Raw genomic sequence first — 18,860 nt, forward strand, 5'->3', positions numbered from 1 at the left:
CTAAACTTACGCACAGATCAATTTACAAGTGCACGAGGATTTTTTAGACTTATTTCACGCTTCCAGGAAACGCAAGTGATGCGTTTAAATGCTGGTGGAAAGCTGGGTCACCTGAGTTTTATTCGGAGTCTACTGGTTTTATCCTCTGAGCGTTTGTCGCTGTACTTGTGCCGAAGTGGCAAAGACGTTGTTTCTGTGGAAAACGGAATACCTCACCACTCCTTTTCAACACACCGACATTTTTTATGGACATATAGTGCGTTTTTGAGTCGTACAGATGTGATTACATGGTTTTAAAAACGACCACTAGGTGGCGGAATGGTTCGTTGGCTGGGCAAACAGGCAGTCAAACTAAGAGGCAAGAAGGAGCGTCCCGGTGGACTTGTCTCAGAAGTAAGTAGAAGTTAAACCTGCACGCTTTACTCTCCGATTATAAGTCATTTTAAATAATTTCATATTACGTTTTATATGTCTGGCAAATGCCTCCATCCTCCTCATATTTTTTCGGTTAGCGGGAGCTAATGTCTATGTGATCTATGCTACTTTAGCTATTTGTAGCTGACTCCTTGGATTCTTAATGTCACACTTCAGCACAGTATCTTTAATCCATTAAAATTATCACAGTATCTTTAGCCCATTAAAATGATCGCCACAGTGTGGTTGTTACGATACCTGTTCTGTCCAACAGGTTCCAGTCAAATTCCTCAGTCACGTTGCTGATTTATTATTTTTGTACAATATGTGAAATATTCTGATATGCCATTCACTTTGTTATATTCACCTAGTGAATTTAATTAAGTGAAATAAATTCCCTTTCAATTCTAATTTACTGAATTTGTAACATCTGACTTTGACGTCTACACAGGACAGAGCGGCTGACTGATGGATTGAGGTCTGGCGTTATTTTACTTACTGGAGGATCAGGACCTTTCAGATTTTAGCTCCCCTCTGATCCGATGGAGCTGCTGCGGGAACACACTGACCCTCTACAACAGGGCTCCTCAAATCCATGCATCGATGTCTGGTGTCCTGCAACATTTAGCTGTGCTCCTGGTCCAACACACCTGAATCAAATGGCTGCTTAGGACAGTCAAGTTCTCCAGAGTCCTGCTAATGACGTCATTAGCAGGTGCGTTAAAGCAGAGACGCTTAAAAGTCGGAGGACAGCAACCTTCCTGAACTGGAGTTGCACAAACTTTCAGTCAATTGCAATCACATTTACTTGCACACAGTGTAGTATGTGAAAACATTACTTGTGGCGAGGTAGATATTGAGTTCGCATAGTGCAGGGGTGGGCAATCCTGGTCCTCGAGGGCCGGTGTCCTGCAAATCTTAGATGTCTCCCTGGTCGAACACACTTGAATCCAATAACTGAATCACCTCCTAAGTGCAGTCAGGTTCTCCAGAGTCCTGCTAGTGACCTCATTATTTGACTCAGGTGTGCTGAAGTAGAGATGCATCTAAAAGTTGCAGGAGACCGGCCCTCGAGGCCTGGAGTTGCCCACCCCTGGCATAGTGTCTTTACTTTAAAACTACTTTTAGGACCATTTGCTGAAAATCAATCACAAACATATACCTGTAGTGTGACCACTGCTATATGGCAGGAAAAAGTTGGTCACATATTAACAAAGGCATCATTCGGTTTATACTATAGAAAGAACATGACAAAAGTGTTTCCTGAATTAATTTTAATGTGCACCTGACTGCACACAAAGGGCAGATGGAATATTTAAGATGGCCCCTAATCTGTTGAATCTTTAACAAAATAGGCTCAAAGATTTACGTGGGTGGCTGCAGCTACCTAAAGTTAACAGTTACATGCAAAAGCTCCTTTTAATCGACTTGCAGAGAGTGAATAAAAGCGCACGCCGCACTGCTTAGATTTTTATTAGTAAAAAAACAAAACAAAACAAAATAGTCTAAAAATAGCTACCAGGTCTGCATCATGTTTTCTGCTGCTTGTTGTTTTTAACGCCGCATGTATTCTCCAGTGTTTGTCTATGGTGTTTGCTCTTTACCGCCCCCCCGAGGCCTTCACCTGAACAGCAAGGTGAACGGAAAAAGCGCACCTCTCCTCTCGCGCTCACTCCGTTTCCACCGCGCTGCCGTCATCACGCGCTAACCTTCTTCATTTGGCGTCTCCAACCGGTCGACTTTGGCAAAGTTTTTACCCCCCCACCCCCAAAAACTAACATGAGTCAGCAGCGTTTGTTTTTGACGTTCGGAGGTTTGTCCGGGTTAATTAAAAATGCGGCCCGCCTTTGTTGGAGAATCTTTTTAAATATTTACAAGTTATGTCCTCTGTGACTGGAAGAGGGGAGAAATTTCCTGCCGCCATCCGAGGAGCGCACTGGGTAAATGTGATTTATTTATGGTTGGGAAACATTACAAAACCTGAAGCTGCGAGGTTGATGAATTTCTTTCTATCTTTCTTTTTTTTCCTTTTTGTTTTTTTTTTAAAGATAAGGTTGCACTTGGAGGGAGAAATCATTAGGGTGTGGTTACAGTAGCCCACGTCGATTGATATCTAATTTGCCTCTCTGCCAAAGCCCACATTCATCCTCTTTACGGCGATTTATTTCTCACAGAACCCAGCAGTGCAGCATCACTGTGACTCCGGCGGCTTTTCTTCGTTCGGCAGCCGGACACGGTGCCAACCGGAGGAGCGCCCCACTCCAGAGGGCTCCGGGGGGCCCACCAGGGGCGACCCGCACGGGAATATGTGCCAGAGAGCGGGCGAGGTCACGTCCTACAAGTCCCTGCCAGGGTCGCTCGGGGAGCGGATAAGGATGTCGTTCGGAAGCGGGACGGTGTGGAGGGGCTCTGCCTTGGCGCTGCATCCCGGCTCTGGGAGGTCCGAGAGGAAAGTTGCCTCCTGCGACAAGTGCTCCGCGGCTCTTGTTGCTCTGAAGAAGCAGGCTCTGAGTCTGGCCGTCCACCATCACTTCTCGTCCAAGGTCAGTGACTGAGGCTGCAGTGGATTATGCCGTCAGACTACAAAAAAAAAGATAAATATGACGAATAATTGTAATAGTTTTAAAGGACATCAGTCACCGATAGGTCCTCTTTTACTCACATAATGGCCATTTAATAATGAAATGAATCCCTGTCGCTAACAGAATGCATTTAGTCAGCATGTTGCCATCACATGATAAAATCTATATATCAAAAAATATATATCAGATATAGCTTATCGTTTTTTATGCATCTATATAAAGTTGGCGCTTTAAAAGTCGGTCCCACTTCCAATCAGTCTAAATAAGCAAAAATGTATTGATTCACAGGCTTGTGATATAGTTATACCTGCACTTTAAAAATGAGTTTAAAATCCTCAATTTTCTTCCAATAATTTTGTTTTGTATATACAGTGTTCAGTAATGGTTGATTCTAAAAACATTTAATTTGGATTAAGGTTTCTTCATATGTGATTCAGTTTTAATGCTTACGCCTTAGTTGCGGTTGTCAGGTACAACGTTGAAATGAAAAAGATTAGTGGTATTTTGGTCATGTTTCATGGTTTAATCATAAGCCGATGCAGGTTTCTTTGTTTATTTGGAAAAGAAAGGAGTGAAATCATCTTCAGAATTTGTCTTAAAGGAAATTGCTTTAAAAAGCGGCAGGAATTGATTTACTTGATGGTACACCTTAAAGGTTTCTATTTGGGAAATATTGATTAAAATCTGCTCAAAAAAGACGATTCCACCAGTTTTATTGGCTAAATTCAAACTGTGTTATCAAACGACAGTCGCACCTATAACGCCGCCAGTATAATGTAAATATTTGATGGCTTTCTTTGTCTTCATCTGTGGTTCATTGAAATGAAATGCATAACTTGAAAATGAAAAGCAATATTCACTTCTGATACAATTAACTTTTCAACAAAAACTGGATAACCAATTCATTTTAAGAAAACTGAAAGCAATTCTTTGATTGCAGAAGTGAGATAAAGTGAGAAGTGCTGACCCTCTTTACACGCTTTCTGTCACTCATTCGAAGGCTGTTAACTTGCGTTTTAAAGCTCATGTGGCCACATGAGTCTCACCGTCTCGTCGCCTCTTAGAGGAATGCACCTCTGTGCGTTCGTCTCGGTCACCATCCATCACTCAGACCCTAACTCACCAAGTAAACCCTCAACATTCCTGCGTGAGTGCTTTCAGATGGACATGAATATTTCATGGCGACATCTCTGTGTCATCTTCGGCCTGCCTTCCCCCCCCCCAGCCCCACTGAGGAAAGGCTATTTATTTTTGTCCTCCTAAGTGGGATGGTGGTCCTGATGTTTTGGGGGGAGAGGGAGGGAGCGTGCGGCCATTGACATGTTGGGTAGAAACCCGATAAGCCCGTTAGCTCCTTCCAGGCTTATTGATCTAGTCTGTGACTTCTCAAAAGCATCACAGCTCTATGATATCATCTTTTTTTTTTTTTTAATGGGCTGGCAAAGATGGGAAGCACAGTCACTGGAGTGGTTTAGCTTTTCATCTTGGCATATTATTGTTCTAAATATCTGTAATCGGTTCTCTTTCTTACAGCTATCAGGTTTTGCCACTTGGTAGATTCCATTGAAATCACAGAGTTAATGTTGAATAGAGGCACAGGTTGCTCTGGGATAGACCAAATTTAATGGTTCAAATGTGTTTTTGTTAGTGGTGGGATTCAATTAAAGTTTTTCATCAAGTTATTTGCAGGGTTTGTTATTAATTTATCAAAATGAATCACATTTTCAGTAAAAAAAAACAAACCCATATAGAATAAATAGACATATGAGCGCAACAAGAAAAATGTTTACTGTTTTTAATCTGTTATTCAGATTATTTAGCCATCAGAATGGTGTAAAGTGCTGTTTTATATTTAGCTTTCAAGTGTTCCAGGAACACTTAAAAGCTAACATGGAAGTTAGCTTTCACCTAAAATTCATGGCATCTCGTTCTGTCTGATTATTTCAACTAAAAATCTAAGAACTTGGAGTGTATCAGAGTTCCATACTGTGCTACTCCAACTCGTTACTCACATCAGGATACTGGATGCTTGAAACTGAAGCTGAAATTCATGGCATCTTGATCTGTCTGATTATTTAAACTAAAAATCTAAAAACTTGGAGTCACTCAAAGAGCCTTGACATTCAAACGGACTTTTGACCATGAAAAAAAAAAAAAGAAATTCAACAATAATGTCACGGAAATTGAAGTGTAACAACACCTTCAATTTCACACAATTGATTTAAGTATAAGGGAACCATTCAGAGGGAACCATTCACAGCAGTGCTCTGTGAAATATTCAAAGCTTGGGAGATTTCTTTAGAAGCTAACCTTGCTTTAAACGTCTCCACAACTTTCTCTCTGTTTACTCCCTAAGTGTCTTCTGAAAACAATATGGCTTCTCTGGATTTTCTTTAGGGCTATCAACACAAAGTTGGTTAAATACAAATGCACACCACAGTTCTCATATTTTTACCAGTTTAAAAAAGCAATCATGTATCATTTTCATTCCACGTCACTATTATGATATAAAACACTAGAGAAACTCACAGAAGTTTGCAGTTGTGAGGTGACAAGAAGTAAAAAAAAAAGCCTTTGTCAGGATAAAAAGTGAAATGATTGTTGAGTTTGTGGTTGTTAGATTTGACAGGTGTTGCATAAACTCACATCTCAGTTGTCAGCAGCAGTTTTCTGTTTGACACTGAGTTGATGAGTCGCACTGTTCTATGGCTGTCTGCACTCAGGGAGGAGAGGGGGTTCCAAAACACGTTTGGTTTCCATGTTTCAGCGCCGACAGGCATACAGCTGGTCATAGAAAATGTAATACTGAGTGACTGCTCGTCTCACTCAGAGACACAGATATAGACACATTGTTTGCCTGTTTAACTCTGCAGTATTTCAGATCACCTTAACTATAATCAATGCTGATTCGGTCACTTTTTTCATGATGCCATAAAGTAGTCTAGGGTGTGGTGTAGCAACAAATACCTACTACTCCTTTTTGATGCGTTGGTTTCATGCTTCCTTTATTAAAGGTGGTCAAACTTTTCTCACTGCTTCTTATTTATGTTGTTTTCCTGACAGATATAAAAAAAAGCTGGTAAAGTGGTTTATTTATTAGTTTGTTGTGCTTGTTTTGTTTTTATTATACATTCTGTAAAAATGGTTACCCACCATTATGCTCTATGTGAGAAGGCAAAAACATAACATGGAATTTTTTTGTTTATTTTTGCTCATTTTTTATGTTAGAGAACTATTAAAAGACAAACTGTGCATCTAAAGACTGAATATGTGTAAAAAAAAACCATGGACTAAATAATCTTAGGAAATCTAAGCTTTAACTTGAGGAAATTTATGCAGTGCAGGGACAAAAAAAAAAATCCATATTAAGCAATAATTGTTTTTAGCAAAATCCCAATTTTACAATTATTGGTTATTGTACCTAAATTAAAAAAGAAAAACAACTGAAAAAGCAAATTTTAATTTATGCATTCCTTTTTTTTAGTTGATCAGAGTTCAAATCAGTAAATATGTCACTCTGGATATGACAAAACATATTTGTGGTATAAAATCTCCAGAGCTTGCAGTTAGAGAACAGCAGGAAATGATGTCATCTGGGGATCCAAAAGTTTCCATAGCCACCATAGACACTATCTACGTGCTAACCAGTTTGGGAGTGACGTTAGGAAATAAAACTCGTCTGACCTACCATCACAAACATAAACTCGTAGAGTTTGAATGAATCTGACTTCTGCATTTTGCCATGTGAAAAGTAGCTTGCGCATAAAAGTGTATGTGACATTCCTATAATATATTGAAAAAAAAAAATCTTTCTGCATGACTGTTGTGTTTAGTTTTTGTAGCCATTTAGGCATATCATGATACATTTTTCTGGACAATAAATTGTCCAAGAAGTTATTGCGATGAACAATAGAATTGTTGTTTGGAAGGCATTTTCAAGTGTTATGAAGGAAATGGCATAATAATGCAAGAGCACATTCTCAAAGATCACTAACTTTAAATTCTAATGAACGTTTAACACTGAAACTGGATGACATTTTAAATAACCAGAATAAATAAAACAAACAACAAATAAATGAATTATGCAGTGTTTGTAAACAAAACTGTCCTTCAAAAAATAAACTATTTGAGACCAAGGCACTAAACTGAAGACTTAAATTTAATTAATTATGTAATTAATTGATGTATTAGTTATCGCGATAGGCCTGTAGCCATTGCATATTTTGCTACAGGAAAGTTGAGTATCTTACAGCTTCTTCTTCAGCTTGTAATTCTAAAAAATTTTGCAGGAAACAAGCGACCTGTCAGCCTTTCTTCACGACAACCTTCGTGTACACGGCCATTCCAACATGGAGTTCAGAGATCGGGAGCTGGGCCAGTGTGGGTCCTGCGGCGCCAACCTGAACCAACTCAAACAGGAGGCCATCCTCCTGGCTCTGAGTCGTGGTCAGTCGTTAGCCAAGCCTCCCTTCGGGGCCGGCCTCAGCGCCGGCACGGCACTGGGACAAAGCGGGACAAAGCATGGAGACAAGTCCTCCAGGGAGGTGGTGCATCCACCATACAGCCCGCGCAGCCCTCGAAGCCCCAGGACGCCCCAGAGGACTCCCCAAACCCTCCGACGGAGAGGACCCAAGCTCCCCAACCCCGACATGGACCGCTGGGTGGAAGAGCAGCAGCAGCTGGTGGCCTCTAAATCGGCGTCAAATCCAGATGGTGTCACCATCAATTCTCACCATCCGGTACCCTTAAAAGCCTTCTCTAAGCTCTACACCCTATATAACACATTTCCTAGTGTCCTCCCCTCTCTACCACCCCTTGCTTTAATGAGCTATATGGATAATGCATGCCTTTACGAGCGCACATGTCGGCAAGCCAAGAGATTCATAGAGCCCAATCAGAGCCTATTTCGATCCCGTGGCCGAGCGCGTACTTTAAAAGTCCTTCTACTAATGGAATGGAATAGGGTCATGATTTACCCGTCATAAAAGCCGGCCAGTCAAAAAGCACTTGTGATCAATAGAGAGGGAGAGCCATATTTAAAATTGCAGCTTTTGAAATATGCATTAATGTGATGGAAGCTCCCCGACCCCCACGCCAAGTGATTGGCTGTTATAGTTAACGGGACAAGATGAGTGACAGGAGAGTTTTACTCACGTTAATTCTATTGATGCTATAATTATTTCTACTTTGTTATTATTATTTTACTGAGAAATCACTGAAGGGCATCTCTCTCCTGTAGTAGCTACATTCATAAGTTTATGACATGATGAAACTACAGTGGCTCTCCAAAATATGGATGCCCCTGTTAGGATAACAGGCTTTTGTGATTTAAAGAAAGGACAACATGATAATCATTTCAAACATTTAGTCTTTAGAACTGCACAACTTTGCGAACAACTGTATGTTGCATAATGTTTATAGGAATACGCTTAATAAAAAGCCAAATGTGATGAACCTGCCTGACCAGGGTAGCATTTATCCAGAAAGTTTGTAGATCCATGTTCTGTGTGTGGTTGGGCATTGACCTGTTAAAACACTGCACCAGGGTAGTAGATGCTGTGTTTGTGTGTCATCTGAGTCACTACCAGGGGTGACTGCAAGTTACACCTAGCTACCAGAAGAAATACCTTTGTGACTCTCAAGATCTTTGGTAATATTGGTCCTCTCCCCTTGACATATGAGCACATATTGGTAAACTACAAGGATGCACAATCCATATTTATTGCTAAAAATGACTCAATACCTCTTACCACCAGTCGATGGCTCCAGTTTATGGTGTAGGTTCAAACACAAGTTAAAGAGAGTCTTTGTGTTAGACCTTGAACTCTTAATTAGGGTGAATCCCATTATTGACACGCATGTGGCATTTTAAAAAGTCCAGTATCTTTATCTGAATTGCAGTTCGTGTTGTAATAAGACGATGATTCTTGGTGGGGTATGTCTTGGGCAACTGAAACCTTCCCGATGTGTGTGTGTGTGAGTCCTCATGTATCTGTACATCAGTCATTTGCTCTATACAACCACCAGGCCAAATAAATAAAACGAGAGAATCACTTTACTGTAAAAGTAGTCTGGATTCCAACTAAAGTCCATCTAGTTCCTGTAATGCCATCCAATGCATCTACAAGGAGTCCTCTTTGTCTGGTGAACTTCACTCACTGCTTTGATTGATTGTGGGATGCTCTAGCAACAAACCAGTAAGAATATTGGCTCAACGTTTGATGCCACTTGCTATCTCCTCTACCAGTGCAAAGACCCCACAAATTCAGTCATTTGCACAGCAATCTTTAGTCTTGCTCTTGCACCAAACTGCTATCAATTCGGGACTCTTCTTACATGACGACTAACTTGATGCACAAGTGAGACAAACTTAGGCTACTTAGAAAAAGTATCTAGTCAGAAAAAATGCCCTAATTATCCATGAGTGTTAAATTAGGAACACATTAGGGACACAGTGGGATTTGTTAATGCAGACCACATCAGAGGTGGCATATGGCCACATTCCTTTGGCAGTGTGTGCCCAAATGTATCCAGGGAAACACCGAAACACTGCCAAATGTCATAGTCTGAACAAGGAGTTAATTTCCTGCACGCGGGCCTGCGAGTGCACTGGAACCTGTCAGTCCAAATCAATGTTTACATGCAAGTAGAAAAAGGATGTACAATCTGATCAACGTTTGCTTCTTTCTAGGGTTGTGCACCGATTCACTTAGCTGTCGCCTGCTGTTTGGATCAACCAAGGCGGACCTTGACGCCTAAGTTTGAAAAGGGGGGAGAATTTTTTTTTTTCACAAAACGGTTTGATTTCTGAGAAAAGTGGTCCAACACATTAGCAGGAGCTGAGAGCAGATCGGCAGGGGGTTGATTCCTCTGGGATAAAATCCTGCAAAACAAGCAAATGTGGAGGTCAACGCACAACAAGGGAGAGGATGGAAAAACAGATAATACGAGGACGTATGAGTGCAAATACAGAGAAGCTCACAAGCTGAGAGGAAACAAAGACGCAAAAGCTTATGACAGAGACAATGAGTCATGAAGTACAGAACGGGAGGGGCAGGGAGGTATTTATAAATGATCCATTTTACCTTGGGTCTCCATCAGCCCCGCGTTATTCAAAACCACTACAGCACATCTCTACTGGCACTAATTGGCACGTAATGGTCGGCTGTTACTCACAGAAAGCTGAGCTCATGTGGTTGCCCTGCCTCTAGAACAGCTTGAGAGACAGAAGAAAATGTGAGCTTTGAGAGCAACTACCCAGACAAGCAGAGCCCCACGAGGGCTGTGCAATGAATCAAAATTGTATTTAAATTTCAGCTTCTGCTCCGAACCGTTACGAAAACAATGTAACTGAAATTTATTGAAGTTAGTTGGCCAGACTAGTCCAACAGCACATGGGTCTTGCTGTCTGGATGTAGACTGTTCTTGACGCTGTGGCTGAGTGCACAGCGAAAACATCAGCCAAATCAAAATGCCAAATTAATAAAACGAAAGAATCACTTTACTGTAAAAGTAGTCTGGATTCCTTTTTTTTTTTTTTACTCCATGGAAAGTATGTTAGAAACTGGATTATCAACAAGTCATATCAAAACAGGAAGGGAGCCAGATAGGGTTAGCCTGTTTCTTCACAAACCTATGCAAAGATTGTCAATAGAAGCAAAATGCGAGTTTACTGAAGTATCTGACTGTGTCAAACCAGGTATTCCTATTAAAATGAATAAAACTGCTCCTAATTTTGAAGTTTTGCTGGAGCAATTTAAAAGCTTTCTGAAGCCAAATTGAAAGGAAATGAAGAGAAAGAAAACGCCATGCTACCTGACTGGCTAGCCTTTGCAGTGCAGCCAATTGAGGGATGACATTTTCCCTCATTTTTCTTAATGTTGATTGGCAGAAAATGTTAGCTTCTGCAGTAGTGCTCAGACAGTTTTCATTGTGTGTATTAATGTATATTAGGTATATTTTGGTGTGTGACTAGGCAGTCTTAAGCATTTTTAGAGGGAGGCTCAAGTATTCACTGAGTTTAGATTTGGGGTGTCAAACTCCAGTCCTGGGGGGCCGCAGTCCTGCAACCTTTAGATGAGCCTCTGCTGCACCACACCTGAATAGAATAATTAGGTCATTAAGGCTCTGGAGAACTGATCTACACAAGGAGGAGGTAATTAAGCCATTTCATTCCAGTGTTTTGTACCTGTGGCACATCTAAAAACTGCAGGACAGGGACAGCGGCCCTTGAGGACTGGAGTTGGACACCTGTGGTTAGATGCTAGCTGTGGTCCATAACCTATACTGTCCACTGTATAGGTCCCATTGTTTTTTTTATAGAACACATTTGAGATAGTTTTATTGATAAAACAGATTCATTTCTAAACAACTAACAGGTAGAGTTTCAGGTATAACTATACATAAACTTTAAATCTCAAGTATTGTCACAAAAGCACATTCTGCTGTATTTTTATCGCTTAACTGAGAAATTTCAGTGTAATTTTCGGATGACTTTTAAATATAGGAATTTGACATTCAATTGTTAAATACTTGTTTGGATAACTGTAAGGAAAAACAGTTATAATAGAACTTTGAATTTGAATGAACATTAATCTGACATTAATATTGACCTAAATAATCATGGTTATTGTTTTCTTTATAATGTACTAAGTGTTGGTGGCTTCAGGTTCATCTGACGTTGAGCAGACTGGGTTCTCTTAGAATATCACACTGCAGTTAAAAATAAGTGCCTGGATCATGCACTGGAGCTCCAGCTGAATAATTGTCTGAATCCCTTTACATAATGTCTTGTTTCTTGCGGAGCGTTGCACATCAGAGACACGGGCAGCGTTATTAATCGTAATCCCCTTCGTCTCTGAGTCACGTTTCTTACTCTGACTTCACAACACAGATGCTGCACAACATATCCCTCCTATTCCAAATACAGCTGCCTCTATCCATAACGGGTCAAATATGGTGTTTGTTCTCAGCCTTAGATGGCCTACTTACACAGAAGCACCTATGTGATTCCCTTGACAAGACTAGCCTCCTTTGTATTAGATTTGGGAGAGTAACTTTGGATATCTGTATAATGAGTGATGAGCTCTCTCCTGAAAGCAGAAGGCAGACGATGCCACGCTGACCTGTGGCGCCTCTGGGACTGTTCAGACGACCTCCAAGATCCCTCACATCTCCAGAGTGGTGACCATCGCCAACACTGCCGCTATGTCCCTTCTGGCCAGGTAGGGTACTCTAAAATAATAGTAAATACAATGAAAGTTGCATATAGACCTGTTGGAATTAGCAGTAAATCAATTAATCAGCTGAGCTAATTAACACAAGCTCAATCATTTCCATTTGCATGATTTATGGTTTCTCTTTTCTTTCTTTCTACCAAAAACTGGGTGAGAATATGAATCTCTTCAGTCTGGTGTTTTGGTCTCAACTTTTTTGAGCTGCAATTTTGTTTACAGAGACTTCATCATTTATTTTATTTAACGTTTCTATTGTTTTGTTCATTTATTTTGGATGTTTAAAAATGTCTGCCAGTTTGAAACGTTTGATAGAATTTAAAGTTTATTGATCTTTGTGAATGCGCTCTTGCATTATTATGCCATTACCAAAATAATACTTGAAAATGGCCTCAAAACAAAAACATTATAATATCTCAATGGCTTCTGCGACAATTTATCATCCAACAAAATGTATTATTGTGGCAGGCCTAGTTGCATATCAGATCTGTGAGATTCTTTTGGATTTAAAAGCCCCCCAAAAATTAGAACATTTTGCTCGGGCTTTTTAGTTTTTGTGTGTCAATTTCATTTAAATGAATTCACCCACAACTTGCTGTTTTACAAGTAAGAGCATTTTTTCAGTTTATGAAGCACAATCTTCGTATTTTCTATTAATATTAAGGAAAAGGTTTACTATATGTAGAGATAACCATAACCTGAGGATCCACATGTCCATATTTGATCTTTTTTTTTTTAAGTTAGCATTTCGAGAGATTTTTTTTGAAAATACCAAAACACGAGAAACAACAAAGGAAGTGTAAAAAATAATTGATAGATAATTCCACTCCACACATTTTCTTCTTTGTTATCAACTAAACTGAGATACAAATTTCAGAAAACACAGCATGGGAAGCTGAAATACCTAGCAGCAATGCAACTTGACCCGCTACTGGCTGGCGATTGTAAAGCAGCCAATCCAGGAGAGGCTTTAATTTTCCTTGGTGCTGATTGGCTGTTGGATGTTAGTTTCTGTAGTAGTGCCAAGACAGTGTGCGTATTGATTCATATGAAGGTTTTTTGTGGATTTTAGATATTCTCGGGTCACTGTGGTTCTTAATCCTGTAAATGCTGAATTCCCATGGAAGCGTTCCTCTGGAATATTGACTATTTTCATGCTTTTTCCCCCAGTGTTCAGAGAAATTACAAACACCCAGTAGCTCCATTTCAGATGCCCCAGTTTTCAGTTATCATAGAAGTGTTAAAGTTAAAGAAAGGACAAACAGACCGAATAAGTACGTGCTGCATAAAATGATCAGCCGAATAAAGTCTCTTCCCTAAAAAAATGGACATGGCTGCATGACTTTAGTTTTTCTCCGAAGAGTTTTTGCGGCGCTAGTGGCTCGTATTTTTTGCGACAGTAGGCAGACAGGAAACTGGGCGAGGAGAGGGGGGAAAGACATGCGGCAAAGGTCGCCGGGACCGGGAGTCGAACCCACGACCTTGCAAGATTATGTTTAAGTGAACCTCATATCTTCTGGAATATTCCGGTGACTTTCCAAATGTGAAAACTTGACCCAGTCTGGGCAATGAAGGCAAAATCCGTCTACAATTTACTGAGAGTCTGGCAAAATCGGACAGAAACCAGCTATGTAAAGTCACTGCTGCTAAAGGGGGCATTAAGAACTATTGGGTGTCTTTACTTTTTCTATCTCAACTTTTCAGTTGCAGTAAAATAAATGATGAATGAATAAGGATTTGTTTGTTTTCCTACACTTGAAGTTCAGTTTAAGTACCTAGTAAAGACCAGAGGTTGTGCTTTTCTTCACCATATCTGCCTCTATTATGGGAAGGACATTTTTATAGTTAGGTTTTTTTGATACATTTCAGTTGCAGGACTTCAAAATGTAGTGGGAGTGTTTATGCAGTGTTGTGTTAGTCACTCGGTACATCCTCCACCGTCTCCCCTGACAACGCCTCCTTCCGTCCTGGCAGGGCGGCTGAGAAGCTCAACTTGACATTGAGGAAAAAGAGCCAGGCTTCGGATCCAGCTCCCTCCAACCACTCCACCTGCTTCAGAGAGATCATCCAGAAAAACCCACCGCCGGCGCCCCCCTGCCTGCTCCAAGCTGCCGCTCGAAGCAAAGACTCGCCCGACGTTGGCAAGGTTCAAATTCTGATGCATACGAGTTCTGCTTTATGATTTTACAGTGTAGTCTGTTTAAAATACCAGAAGTTGTGGGTTTTTTTTTCTGATTTTACTCGCTGGCACAACTCAAGAAAAAAACTAAAATAAACTGGGATACCTGGTTAAGTTACCAGAACTCAAAAATTTTGAGGCAATCAATTACAAGTTTTTCAGAAATTACATTTCGTATTATTACATTTTCCTATTAAAATACTTCTGTATTTTGGTTCCATTTTCACTGAAACTGCTCATTAGCTTAGCTCAAAAACATTCCCTGATCACCGTTTAAAGTTCTTAGTTTTATAAACGTAAGATTTACTTTTACCAAGAGTTTACATTTTCATTGTTTTACAAACACAGAGTGGAACTGCGCATTTGTTGAGCTCGTTGTAGGAGCTACTTCACAGTGAAACGCTGGTACAAACGTTAAAGGGTTAATAGAGAAGCCATGTTGTGATGACCTCCTGAAGACAGAGCTTCAGAAAGAGCAAGCGTTTTTAAAGAAACAGAGGCCCAATTTCAAAGTGTTAAATTATGAAGTCAAATTTCTTTTAAGTCATATTTGATATACTGTATATACTGCATTTTTGTAACGACTGAAGTTAACGGATTCAGTTGTTTGTGCTATAAATGATACTTTATGGCTGGAAAACACATAAAACTGCCCCTTTAATAAAACCAGCACGGAGTAAATTTGCACCTTATTATACATTTTGCTAATAAATAGAGTCATTCTGCATTGCTGCTGTTGCTTGAACCCTCTTCCTTTCCCACAAACTACACCTTGGAAGTGTCTTCTCACCACCTGTGTTGCAGCTTAAAGAGATCTCAAGTCAATTTAGCAGAGATCCTATATCACTCCTCCTTCCTGATTCGCTGTAATGTGGTGGTAATGTCTCCATCCTGTTCCTGCCCGCCTTTCTCCTCACCTCCTCTGGGAGAGAAACCGAGGAGATCAATATGGCCGCCTGCCCTCCCTTTGTCTAGGAGATGGACTCTCGGGTTTAGTGTAGAGTTACAGATGAGGACAGACCCCACCTCAGCCCCGCCTCTCAGCTTTGCGAAGCCACTCGCTCCTTCTCCGTGTTTAAAATGTCCTCCTCAATTATTCATCTGTCATGAATAGAGTTTAACGCATCCTTAAAACGGTTAGGGACCCCGCTCTTGCTTAAGGTTTGAAATGTAGAGAAGCTGGAAGAAATCCTGAGAACCCATGGAGCAGGAAACTCGGCTGTCGGACTTACACATTCAGCCACTAAGGGGTGATCTCATGGCGGTGTAATGCGGTTCTGTGCAACATCAAGATAACTATATTCATCTGGGCGTCGAGATGCGTATGTCTACTTTCGATCTTGCAGAGCTAAATCACGAACAGAAAACGATCGGGTTCATTTTGCGTTGGAACGAGAGCGTAGTAATGGAAGTGGAAAGGAAGGAGAAAGTGGGGCAGGGAAAGATGCTAATGGAGAAGATAAACGTCAGAGTCATATACTGGCCTGGATAATTGACTCTGTCTACCTCTGCTCACATTCCTGCATGCCTTAAGTTAAGTGTTTTTTAGCTGAGTGAATGCAATTTCAACTGCATGGAACCTGCAATATTTCTCCATCAACTTACCTTCATGAAATGAATATTCATGAAGGCTCCAAGTGTTAATTTAAACCCTCTTTTAACCAATCATACAGCATACATTCCAACCAGGCTCCCTGTCCCTGATAAATCTTCATGCCACACCTTTCAGATATTTGTACAAAATATTTTACGATGTCAGTTTCCTTCTGCTTCCCAGCTGTGGACTGCTTTGTGTTTATCAAATGCAATCCCATTTGAATGTGCAGTTGCTATGCAACAAAACATTAAAAAGTGGAACTGCACATACATTTTCTCTCATTTCAAACATTTTTCTAACTGCTACTTGTCATTCATGACGAATTTAAATGTTTGTATCTGGCTGTGAAAGAAAAGCGCAGTGAAATGATGTCAGTTACAACGACTTGCACCTATAAAGTACATTATCTTACCTGCGATTCCCGGGACTCAACGCTAATCCTTTTAGACGCCATCGCTTTGTTCACTCAAGTTTTTCTGTCTTTTCAAGCTGAGGTTTCTGGTAACATTTGCAAATGAATATAGCATCTCGACCTCCCCTCTGCTGGTTAGCAAAAACTTTGAGGCGATGTTCAACTATTTCAGAATAAAAAATATGCTTTAGTAAACACAAAGTCATAAACCACTTTTTAGAAGATATAGTAAAGCAGAAATAACAGCATGCTGTTTTCTAAGAGCGCCAAACATTAAGCTAGTAGTTGGCTAACAGTTAGCTCAATTTAACATAATACTTTGTAGATTGTTGCTGTAAAACTCATCCCTTTGCTGCATAAATATACTTTCCCAAGTCACTTTCAGCAACCTCCTCATAGACGATTCCATAATCTGTTGCTGCTATTTGAAAGCTGAACAGTTTGTGGACAAATAAGTCATATTTTTTCTTACTTATACATTATTTTCCCAGTCTAAAATGTACTGCCAAACTGGTTCAGCCTGTACCCAAACATCACTCATCAATCAGCATTAGCTAGCTGCAAAAGTAATTAACTGATATGCTAGGCTAATTTAGCTTTGCAGATAAAGTGGATTCCCAGGTGAAGTTTGAAGCAGCAAATTGCAAATTAAGTCAGAGTATAGCATAATAATATACTAAATATAAATAAATATACTAATAATAAACACATGTGTAGCATGCAGCAACTCTGTGATTTCTGTTTCAGTCTTGGTGGTGAATAGGAGGGTATTACTGTAAGCAGTAGAGGAAATTTGCACATTGCAGGTTTGTTTATTGCTGATTCATGGTGGTTGTGCCATCAAGATGTAATGGATATCTATTTGAACCCAAATGCTTCTCAGAATAAATCATTGACTCCATTCAAATTCAGATACAAAAGTGACCTGACTCTGATTCAGCACAAAAAATACACAAATAGAATAATGCAGTGTGGGCAGAAAAACAAAGTATTGTGGACGCCCACTTATTCACAGTTCAGTATTCACAGATTTACCTGTTTGTGGATTTCTCTGTGGTTTGTAATTCCAAATTATTCATGGAAAATTGGCCCATTTATGGATTTCTTTGGAAGACAGCACTGCTTGGAAAGCTGAGATACTTAAGTGCAATGTCATTTGACGTTTGCAAAACAGCCAATCCAGGACCACCATTCATTTTACTTGCCGTTGACTGGCTGTTGATTGGCGTGGATAAGGAAAACGATGATCGATGGCTTCTACAGTAGTACCAAACATTATTAAAGAATAGTTGGTGTTTGAACTATTAAAATAGGTAGTTATACTTGTCTTTAGAGGAAGTCTCCAGTATTAGTTGTCCCTAACCACTGCAAATCAGGGGATCCACTGTGTCATTCTATTACCTGTTTGCAGGTTTGTTTGTATGTTCACTTCAACAAAAAAACATCCAATAACTACTTTTTTCTTAAAGTACAATGCATGATGTATACCTGCAACCAAAACACGTCCTTATGGAAGACCTTACAGACAAACCAAAAGTTCAAACATTTGAGATATTTTTGGAAAAACCCACCAGTCTAGTATTTGAAAGATCCACTTGACCTTCCAAAATCCATAGTACAGGGATACTGATACTTACTGTACTTGTGGTTCTTCTGGCTTTGGATCAGGACCTTTGAAATTTGACTGTGGTGAGACAAAATTATTAGACTCTAACAATCTGCAGGGCAGATCAGTGCCTCTGTGTATTTCACATCTCACTCTTGGACAGATTTTGTAGTTTGGGTAAATTGTCCTGTCTCTGGCACAAAATGATTCGCTTTCTCAATTCAGCTGATTTTCCGTGTGTAATCTGAGATTTAACAGGGTAATCATCGCCCTGTAGCCCGGTGTGTACAGCAGATAATCAGCATGGCTCTCCTTCTCATTCCCTTCCACTCTCAGGTCAAAGTCGTGCTGAGGGTGAGCCGATTGCTGTCAGAGAGCCACGGCCAGCCACCTGTTCTCCGGATCGACCCGTCCAGGAAGAGAGTCACCATCATGGATCCAGTCACCAAACACTTATCCTACAGCACAATGACTCTCGGCAGGGATAGGAGAAGTCCACTGAAGACCTTCAACTTTGATGGAGCTTATTCTCAGGATTCAGGACAGGTTTGGTTCTTTATACTAACAATTATAAGCTGCATTTCCATTACAAATGTGTGCAAAACTTTGTCAATATACCGCCACTGTCAAAAAAACACAATTTTGCAATTGTAGTGTTTCCATTAAATAAGAAACGCAATTAAAATCCCACATGAAGTTTGTTCATGCAATATGTCGTTGCAAATCATTCTGCTCCATGATCCTCCAACTACTTCCTGTAGTTTTCTTCTTCATGGCGACATCTGGTTGTTGATCATGTGACTAGTCTGATGTGGAAAGTGTTTCCGTCACAGTTTT

At 40.2% G+C, this 18,860-nt stretch overlaps 1 protein-coding gene across 3 annotated transcripts in view; it reads left to right on the forward strand.

Annotated features, from left to right (window-relative positions):
* The first annotated feature begins 1,620 nt into the window (after window positions 1-1,620).
* The window catches only part of kif26bb (kinesin family member 26Bb), a 36,225-nt gene continuing 18,985 nt past the window's right edge, over window positions 1,621-18,860 (forward strand). For 2 of the 3 annotated variants that reach the window (XM_028041047.1, XM_028041044.1), the window contains exons 1-6: window positions 1,621-2,354; window positions 2,589-2,957; window positions 7,286-7,735; window positions 12,099-12,220; window positions 14,204-14,375; window positions 18,360-18,569. In XM_028041047.1, coding sequence (XP_027896848.1) covers window positions 2,295-2,354; window positions 2,589-2,957; window positions 7,286-7,735; window positions 12,099-12,220; window positions 14,204-14,375; window positions 18,360-18,569 — 1,383 coding nt within the window. In that variant the 5' untranslated portion in view covers window positions 1,621-2,294. Of the gene's footprint in view, window positions 2,355-2,588; window positions 2,958-7,285; window positions 7,736-12,095; window positions 12,221-14,203; window positions 14,376-18,359; window positions 18,570-18,860 lie in introns of all 3 variants that reach the window. The other variant, XM_028041046.1, reaches the window with a different exon arrangement.

This window comes from Xiphophorus couchianus, chromosome 15 (genome assembly GCF_001444195.1).
Source record: "Xiphophorus couchianus chromosome 15, X_couchianus-1.0, whole genome shotgun sequence".
Classification (NCBI taxonomy): Eukaryota; Metazoa; Chordata; class Actinopteri; order Cyprinodontiformes; family Poeciliidae; genus Xiphophorus; species Xiphophorus couchianus.